Genomic DNA, 10,176 nt, shown 5'->3' on the forward strand with positions numbered 1-10,176 from the left:
GCCCTAGGTAGAGGCTCGTAAGTGAATAAAACACAGACCTTAACTTTCCTGTGGGTTATTCGAGTTTTTCTGTCCTCTCTCTCAAGTTATGGCGTCCTGAGCTTTTCTTTTTGGGGGCTGGGGGTGAGCGTAGGGCCGTGTTGAATAAGCACGGGTCCAGTGGGTCAACGGTACCTTCCTTTGGGACAGGCAGGAGAGTACGGTGGTTAAGGCCAAGGGGAGGGGGAGTGCCCGCCTCAGCGAGGTAAGGAGGCAGCAGCTGCTCGGTGCCAGCTGCAGCTGTGCCAGCCCGCATCCCGCTTGGCCAGATCATCTGACATTTAAGAAAAGTCCGGAATACGAATACTGCGAAATCACCCAATTTTTTAAACGTTGGCAACTAGTGAAAAAAAAAAGTGTACTTGATCGTAGACCAAACAATACCAGATCTGAGCATTTTGCCATTTTTTTTTTCAACCCTATGAAATTATTGGCGTTAAGCGGCCCGGGGTTCGCGGGCTTTGGGGGTAAGTCCGTAGAACTCTCAGAGCCTCGCGTTCCTCCTCTGTAAATGTCGAGGACAGGCCGCCAGGTGCCATGGTGAAACAGGGCCAAGACAGCTGGTTGTCGGTGCTTCTCTCCCATGGAAGAGCGAAAATGAATTATCTGCTGCTTAAACTTCATGAGATCCTAGTAGCTACTCCTGGAGGACAGGTGATTTATCACAAAACGGGCACAAATTGCTAAACAGAGTGCTTCACAAGGTCCTACGTGATAGCTGTCAGGTGGCCGTCATCATCGATGGCGGCACAGTCTTCACCACTGTCATCGTCGTTAAGAAATACAGGGGAAGGGCAGGGAAGCAAGAAGCGGCCACTGCATCTCTCCTCCGGCCAACACCTCCTCACTTTGACCCGGACCCTCATCACAGGAAGCTCCTGCCTGCGTGTCCCCCGCAGGCCCACGTGCCGAGCATCTCTCTCCCAGCCTGGAGCCCTCTGTAGCCACTGCTGAGCTCTCCACGCCATCGCCCTGGCCCGTCACATCGTGGGGTCGGTTTTCCCTCCGTGGCTCGTGGAAACATCCCAGTTCTGCCCGTGGCCTCCTGGAAACCTCCCAGGCTCAAAGCGGTGCTGAATCCCAGTTTTCCCGAGCTGGGGTATGTTGTCCTCCCAACACGACGTGTCCCGGTTAGACGTTCTTGTGAGACGGCCGAAGAAGAGGAAATGGAGAAAGTGGGGGAGGGACACCCACAGAAATTTATTTTGGCCAAAGGGAGGCGCGCAGGGTTTCGTATCCTGAAGCTTGGATTCTAGACTGGGTTTTGATATACACTGTGTGTGGCCTTAGGAAGTTCCCATCCCATCCGGGGTCTCGTATGCCTCACCAGGAAATGATGCATTTGACCCAGGTCGGGGGGTCGGGGGGGCGATGTCTGCTCCTAGGATCATGTAGAGAATTAGAGGCCAAGTAATTGCTTAGTAATGTCTACCTTGGGCACCATACAGGGGGACCTGTCATCTGTCTCCAAGTCTCTTTCTGGCATTCCCAGTCTTGGATTCTGCATTCTTTCCCCGGGGAACAGAAAAACCCACCCAGCAGTCTCTGAAGCTGTAGAACAGAGTTCAGTGTCTTGGGAACTCCAGATGGTTCCAGTTGGGCTGCCTGTCATCTTGGTGACCACAGCAAGTGGGTGCAAAATTGGCGGGTGCCACGGCCTGTGCCTGGGAAGAGCTAATTATCGGGCTGAGCTGGAGGCACAGCTTACGTTCTGAGCTTCGAGAAGGCTTGTGTCCAAGCGGGGCCCGGGTGGCCAGCTTCAGAAGGACACAGAGCCCTGGACGGCGCTGCTGGCACCTCTCGCCTGGCCCTGTTGGGCGAAGGCTGCATTTCTCAGTTTTTTTCTTGGCATGTGGCATGGCTTGTCTCTGGTCTGGAATGCTTTGGAGCTGTGGAAAGCAGAATACCATAAAGTGATAGTGATGGTCCTCCAAGAACAATTGCGGCTTGCCCGCCGTGGGCCAGGACTGAGCGGGGCTCTGAGAGACTGTCATAGTCACACTTCACGGTGACCACGCGAGATGGCTGTTACTACTGTCACGGGTTAAGTGACTGAGCTGAAGACTCGCAGCAAGGAAATGGGAATATCCATTGATTGGGAGCATGTGGTCTGGTGCCAGCTCCCTAGTGCCAGCTGCTGGTGGAACCGCGAGCTGTGGTTTACTGATTTCGGTTTGAGACGTGGTTGCACCACTGGAAAGCAGTAACCTAGTGGTCCAAACATGCAGCCTCAGGAGCCGGGTCGACCCGGTCCAAATCCTGGCTCTGCCACTTACGAAACAAAGGACAGGGACCAAATGGCTGCTTCTTTGAGCCTCAGTTGTACCACCTGTAAAATGGGGCTATTATTACCTGCATCCTAGAACTGTCATGAGGTTCAAATGAGGTAGTTCTTAGAACCCACCTAGAATGACGTCTCACATTCGGTCTTGGCAATATTGTCCAGCAAACTGCTCAAACACTGGGGGCGACAGATCCGGTCGCTTGCAGTGACCAGCGGGCAGCTGTTGGGCCGAGAGTTTCATTGTCTTGTAGGAACGCATCCCAGTGTTGCTAAATCTCCCCTTTGTAAAAAAAAAGGAAGTGAGAAATCTGAATTTGCACGTGAAGTATTTTGGTTTGAAAACACTGGCGACAATTTCAAATATTTCATCAATGTTACAAGCCAAAAAAAAAAAAAAAAAAAAACTCAGCGTGAATCATCCAGGCCACCAGTTGGCAATCCTGTCTTGACACCTCCTCCCTGACGCCTCTAATCTTTCAGGTAGGCACATGCAAAACCTTGCTGTTCTGAGAACTGTAATGCTGCGTGTTCTGTAAAGAATCACAAAGCCTCCCGGGGCGCACGCACCAAGAGTCATGAGTTATGTACCACGGTCGGTAACCGTTTGTCCTCAAGATCCACACTCCGAGCATCGGCGTCGTTTCTGAGTTCCCACGTTGTCTGTGATGAGCCGACTCCGAGGCCTGTAGCCCCATCTTGAGATTCTGTGGCTCCATTCTGGGATCTGAACTTAAAAAAAAAAAAATGTGGTGGGAATGCAGAGTAGCAGAGATTCCTATCAACGTAAACTGTTTAACATGGCAGAGAGAAACAGGCAGACCGAGGGAGGAGAATCCGCCCAATTCAAGGGGCGTAAAGGTGTCAGCCACCAGCTCGCTGAAGCAGCACGCGTCCGTCCGCCTGCCTTGGTGGGGTTTCCGTTTGCTCCCCTGGGCCCTATTCGAAGGCGAGTTCGCGGTTTCCAACAAGGCGAGGGCTGTGCGATCCTGGCCTGCGTCCGCATTCCAGCGGCAGCCTGGTTCTTTGAGAACACGGCGACTTCTGTGTCGCCCGCCCCGCTCTGCCATCGCCCGGTGCCGCCTGCCACGCACGCGCCGGCTCCGTCTCGTGAGCCTCCGATGCCAGAGATAAACTCACTGCGAAATCCTCCGGGGACATCTAGAGACAAAGCCCTATTGTGTGAGCACCTCGATGGGGACTGGGGACGAGTTCTAGTTCTTGGGAGCTGAGAAGGGTCGCACATCCCTCGGGAAAGAATTCTAGAAAGGGGAGGGGGGTGTGAGGGCTTCTGGGGAAGCAAGGAGAGCTTCACCATGGAAGCGGGGGGAGAGGAAGGGGCAGAAAACACCCCTCACTCTGCCGCAGACTGGGTGTTTTGTACCCCCCCAAATTCATATATTGAGATCCTGACCCCCAACGTGATGGCAGTAGGAGGTAGGGCCTTTTGGGAGATTAGGTCCTATGGGCAGAGCTCCTCGGAATATAATTTGTCCCCCAAAAAATAATAAAGACCCTAGAAAGCTCCCTCGCCCATTTCGCTATGTGAAGGCTCAGCAAGAAGCAGGCCGTCTTTGAGCCGGGAAGCTCCTTGGTCATGGATTTGGCAGCCTCCAGAACTGTGAGATACTGATTTCTGTTGTTTATAAGCCACCCAGCCTGCGCTATGCAGTTAGAGCAGTTCGGATAGACAGAAATGCGTCTGTCACAGAAATTTCTCGGGGGCACAGAGCTTGGGCGTCAGAATTCCATGCGTGCCCCAGACACTCGGTGGCTGGCTGGGTGTCAGAGGTCGGCACCCTATCCTTGGCCTCTCAGCGGCCATCTTTGTCACCGTGGCTGCTTTCAGCCTCGCGTCTCTTGTGACATAGTGCAGGGGTTCTCAGGCTTCGGCATACATAAGACTCCCGCCTTGGGTGTTTAATAAAAATGCAGAGTTTTTGGATACTTGCCCAGAGATCCTGAGCCAGTAAGTCCAAGCCAGGATCTTGGTTAAGAGACCAGCTTCTCGCAACTCGAGCACCAGAGCCGGCTCCGTCCTCTATCGGCCCTGTGATCTGAGCGAATTATCCTCTCTGAGCATCGATTATCTGACCTGTAAAATGGAGAGCGTGATACCTCTCCTGGCAGGGTTGCGAGTAGTCCATGTTCTCGATACAAAGTGAGCATTCAAAACCGAACAGCTAAATTTACTCATTGGGCTGCTGTCGCATGGCATTGGTGTAGCTGGTATCTACAGTGGCAAACAGTTCAGGAGAACCGTGATTAAGCAGATTTGGGTGCAGAGAGACATGGGTTAGCCTCCGTAAGCCTGAAGAAATACACAAAAAAATTATTTCTGAGCCGTTAACCACGTACCAGACATTTTAAATACCCGGTTTCATTTAACGTTCACGACGACCTGTCACATCAGCGGTATCCATTGTCAACAGGAGGTGACCACGTATCTGGACTGCAAGAGACAGCCCACGCTTATACCTGTTAAGCCGGTGTCATTATTGTGACTGCCCCTTTTCACGTACAAAGAGGTCCCAGACAATAAGTTCGATACAGTCCCACTTATTTACAGTGTAAAGTTCTCAGAAGCTAAGAAATTTGCCCAAGGTCAAAAGTCGGCCAAGTGGTTGTTCTCTGCCGAACTGCCAACCCCCTCCCCGCCCCCACCCATCTCAGAACCTGACAGTATTCGAAGATGGGGCCTTTTAGAGAGGTGATTAGAGTGAGGCATTTAGGGTGGGCCCTAATCCAGTACACAAAGAGACACCGGAGGTGCTAGTGACCGGGCGAGGACACGGAGAGACGACAGCCACCTGCAAGCTGAGGAGAGAGGCCTCAGAAGAAGATACCCCTGCTGGCCCCTTGACCTTGGCCTTGGAGCCAACGGAACTGTGAGACAGTGAACTTCGGCTGCATAAGCGGACTTATGCCCGACTTAAACGTAGGGCTGACCCCCAAACCTGCACTCTTGTTTATTGAGTCGTCCCTCTTTGCCCTGTACCAGGCCCATAGCACAAGTGACAGCATCCACTTAGGTCCCTGGCTTGGCATCCAAACCCAGCTTCCGCCGGGGGGTCTCCAGTGAGCCCGTTTCTCCAGCAGCAGGAGTGCCGCTGGTGAGTTTCTGACCCTTTCCATCTCTGACCCCACGAAGAGTTCATCGTACTTCCCGAGGTGCCTGGTGTTGGATGGTGACTGAGATTAAAGCACAATGTCCTGATGGCGGAAGCTTCCTGCTTCTCTGCCTGATCGTCAGCCTTCTGACGTGTCATCCTGGGTGTGTCTGCAGAGGCGGTACTGTAGGGGCCCATCATCTACCTGCTGACTTGAGGGGCCCCATGGGGCAGCCTGACTCCGAAGGCTTGAGTCACAGCATTGTCACCTCCACACCAAAGCCATCGCTTAAAACCCAAGAGCAAACACTTACATCTTCAAAACAAAGGAAGATAATGCCCCTACCAACTGCTGAGGCTTAGCTCAGGGCTCAGCATCAACCAGGGGTGACAGAAATATTGGACGCGCGCATGCAGTGATAACCAACAAAGTCCTCTTCCTCTTTCTACTTTCTTATGAAAGCTTAATTGCTTGTGAAAATGAGGCCTCTGGCCCGCAAGGGCTGGACACGTGGGAGCCTGGCTTCCTGGTCCGCCGAGCGAGGCTCGCAAGGAGCAAACAAGTTTCATTTCTCCAGGACCTGCAATCAGGCTCCCGCCCCTTACTCAAGCAGCTAGCTGTGGGAAGGGACGTGTGCACGGCGTCACGTTAAACTCATTGCTGTCTCCCTCATGATGGCCGCCAGGCGCAGCATTAGCCGCTGAGTCGGAACTCAGTAAACATGTGCGGATGGATGTAGCGACATCTCCACGGTGCCTTGCCATGACAGAGCGACTGGCTTTCGTTTTCGGTGGTGACACGCACGCCAATTTCCGTCAACCGTGTTTACTGCCTTTTAAAAGACACAGATACTAAAAACAAAAGGATTCCAGTAGTTGGTAAGGTGGTCCCTTTCATTTGCCGTAGGTGTTCTTCCTTTTGAGAGACGTTATCCAGGGTGTGAGATTACCTTGTCTGAGGCGGGACTGTCTTCTCCGACAGAGCTACCGTGGAAAAGCAGAACAGGGCTATTCAGATAACTCAGGGCCCTGTGTTACCTGGGACCAGCGACTCAGTCTCAGCGGTCATCAGTTTCCCCATGTCCGTAATGGGAATCATGGGAGTACCTACCTCATAGAGTCATTACGAGAGGTAAATGGAATGAAAAATGTATGGCGGTTAAGCCAGCGCCTGGGACACCGTAGGAACGTCACAAGTTGTTACTTATTACTTAGTTAGTTACTAATCATTACTAGTATTCATGACTACTCTTAACCTTGGTCAAGTAATATGGCCATGGGATAAAGTTTAGAGTAAACCCGAGGAATGAAAACGGCCTTCATCTCGTTGTAATGGCATCGAAATAAGTTTGGAAGGACTGATACCTTTGGCAAAGAGGACCGAAGTCTAACTCATAGGTCGTGTGGGATCCTGACGGGCAAGTATGTCTTTGCTCGGTGTAATCTGCAGCTCGCACAGAGCTTGGCACATAGGAGGTCCTCGACCAATCCTAGCTATTAGTTACAGTGATTTCCGGTCCCTGGAGTATATTTGCAGACTCAGGGAGAGCACGTAGCATTTCATTTCCCAGGCCGGAGGGTTTGTTCTCTAGGTTTTGGTTCTATCAGGGTCAAACTCTGGAAGGTGTATCAGTTAGTTATTGCCGCGGTGACGCTGTGCAGGCGGACCTCAGAGACACGGCAGCTTCCTTCCAGATCGCCGCAATAAAGCAAGACGTACGAATGTTTTGGTTTCCCAGTGTATGTAAAAGTTCCGTGTACACTTTACTTCGTCTATGAAGCGTGCATTAGCATGTCTGAAAAATGCAATGCCCATTGCTCAAATACGCTGACCACCGTCAGAGCCTTCAGCAAGTCATAATCTTTGTGCTGGCGGAGAGTCTTCCCTTCGACTTGTCAAAACGCAGTATCTGCGAAGCGCAGTAGAACACGGCCCCGCCTGTGTAACAGATCGCCCTGAAGCTCAGCGGCTGAACACAAGGGTGCGGGTTCTCTCTGTGTGTCCGGACGTCGGCTGGGGCTTGGCTGACGTAGGCTGGGCGTGGATTCGAGCTGAAGGTTGGGTCGAGGTCCGCTTCACGTGTCTTTCATCCTCTGCGGCCCATCAGGCCACCTCGGGCACGTTCTTCTTGTGCCGATGGCAAAAGCACAGTGGTCATGCTCAATCTCACAAACACATTTCAAGCTCCTGCTCATGTTACATCCGCGAACCTCTCCTTGGGCAAAGCGAGTCAGACGGGCAGCCCTGAGCTGGAGGGATGAAGAAGCACGCTCTCCAAAGGAACGCCGAGTCAGAGTCACGTATCCAGAGGGTGTGGATGTAGGGCGTGGTGGAGAATGAGAGCCAGAAATTCAATCTACCTCATTCTCTATTTGGCTTCCACGGCCTAGTCATTGCAATACCTGTTACGAAGGAGCTTCCCTTGCGCAAGGCGGTCCCACGGTTCCTGGCGCCCGCGTGAAGATTCTGGAAGGGCTCCACCGTCGCGTCAGAGCCCTTTGCAAATTCCCCACTCGCGGACGAGAATTTCCTCTACTGTAAACCGGAGTCCCGATGGAGACAGACACAACGGATTGGGCGGACAGGACCGTTGACCCCGATCCACTTCGTTAGCCTTTCCAATTAAGGAGGATGTTGCCGAAAGCGAGACCTCACAGATATATAGTCTTACCTCGAGTCCTCTGGCCTGAGCCTCTGAGGGGAGAGTCTTATATTTCAGACACGTACAGAGGGAAAAGAGCGAAGTTTTGTTGGCAAGTGAATCCTAGGTGTTAACGAAGGGGCCACTCGTGAGTACTTTATCTGAGTAGATAGCATTTGTGCGTTTGCCTTCCCGAAGCTTTTTTAATGAATAGCGGACGCCTGACCATATGTATTGATAGGGTCTCTGATCTTGGAACATCGAATAGAGTGTTGGTGCACCCCAGTATCCAGGGGTCAGGCTCTTGGTTTTGTCAACACAGTTGACAGAGGTTTCCTGTGGTTTCCCAAGGAAGGACTTTATGAGTGTCGTTGTTCTTAGGGGTTCAGGAAGGCAGTCGCTCCTCCTCACCCCCTCGGGATTCTGAGCAATGAAGCATAAGCCCCAAACAATAGCCAAATGGCCTGTGACGTACAGCTTAATTAATCTGGGCACGCACCCAGCACCCCCAGTGCGGCACTTTGCAAGGATGTGGCTTTGAGAATGAGGCTAAGGTTTGCATCTGAGATGCATCGTCGTATCTTCCAGTCAAAATGTCAATGGCGGGATCGGAATGGAGAGAGAGACAGACACACAGACTGACTCTGAGCTGAAGAGCAGGAGTTACACGATTCACTCACTAAGCAACATGCGTAAGATCTGGCACACGCTGCCCGTCACAGACCAGGCTGGCCTTGTCTCCCGAAGACAGATGGGCCCTGCCCAATGTGCTTGCTTAACACAGGGAAACCGGAAGTACAAGTGTGGGGGGCTGGCTAGGGGGTCTCGTGAAGGGTGGCTGAATTAGTGAGCCCGCCCACTCGAGACAAGTAGCTCAAGGAAGGCTGTCACCCATCAGTATTGCCCCTCCTTCACCATAGAGAAGGCGCGAGACTCCTCCAAGTCCCCCAGGGCTGCAGTGTGGGGAGGGGGCAGAAATGTCCCCTCCGGGCTTTCCCGAGTGTGAGGAATATCCGGTGCCCGGGTGAATGTGAAAGTTAGAGCAAGGTGTCCTCTTGGCAGTTCCTCTTTGAGCCGTGTGTTGGAGAAATGCTGGGAATTGGACTCAGAACTGGATTCGGGGGACAGGAAATCCTCGTCTTGAGGGAAAAGCAAGACCTGACCAGAGTTCATGGCTCCTGGGCTCATGAGAATTATTGTAAATAGGTATCATGACAAAGGTACCACAGAGAAGTGATCGAGGAAGCAAGTGACAGTTCACCTGCAGTGTGGGGTTTAAACTGTCCTCATTCCTCTCTTTTTCGTGTGTGTGTGTATGTGTGTGTGTGTGGTAAGAACACTTCACATGAGATCTACCCTCTTAACAGAATTTTAAGTGATAGTACATGTCGCCGGCTATAGGCACCGTGTCCTACGGCGGATCTGTAGAGCTCATTCATCTTGCGGGACTGTGACTTTAAACCCGGTGAATAGCTCCCCTCCATTTCCCCACCTCATCCCCTCACCCCCAGCAACCACCATGTACTCTCTGCCCCTACGCGTTTGACCATTTTAGCGCCTCGTCTAAATGGACTCTGATGTCTGCACTCCCGTGTTCATTGCAGCCATATTTATAATAACCAAGCCGTGGAAACAGCCTCAATGTCCATTGATGGATGATGGAGGAAAATGTGGTCGATGCGTATCACGGAATCATATTCAGCATTAAAAAAGAAGGACATCCTGTCCTAAGCAACAGCGTGGATGCCCCTTGAGGACATGACGCATGACGCTGAGGGAAATTCGTCCGACACAGAACAGCAAGACCATGACTCCTACGTTCCTTTCTTGTTCTCCACACCGGCCCCTGAGCTGGCGCGAATTCGCAAGGCTTCCTCAAAGCCTGCACTGGAAAACCTGCTTGGATATGGCAACGTTTCTGACGGGGTTTGCACGTCAGGCCCACTCTCTCTAAGAGGCAGGCGGCTTGAGGTCGCTTTCCCAGAATTTCAGATCCAAGATAGTTAAGTTCAGAGGCGACATTGTGCAGACAAAAATAGCCTTTATGTGCCGGGTTTCCTGTTTTCCTTGGAAACCACTCACTGAAAACCACTACCTCCTCCTC

The 10,176-nt window shown here is 52.2% G+C and overlaps 1 protein-coding gene across 1 annotated transcript in view; it reads left to right on the forward strand.

The window, feature by feature from the left end:
* Window positions 1-9,830: 9,830 nt before the first annotated feature.
* Window positions 9,831-10,176, forward strand: part of XYLT1 (xylosyltransferase 1) — a 188,907-nt gene continuing 188,561 nt past the window's right edge. Inside the window, exon 1 of the mRNA XM_039885582.1 lies at window positions 9,831-9,998. Within this exon, the coding sequence (XP_039741516.1) occupies window positions 9,831-9,998 (168 nt within the window). The remainder of the gene's footprint in view (window positions 9,999-10,176) is intronic.

Source organism: Pteropus medius, unplaced genomic scaffold (genome assembly GCF_902729225.1).
Source record: "Pteropus medius unplaced genomic scaffold, Ma_sr-lr_union100, whole genome shotgun sequence".
NCBI classification, from domain to species: Eukaryota; Metazoa; Chordata; class Mammalia; order Chiroptera; family Pteropodidae; genus Pteropus; species Pteropus medius.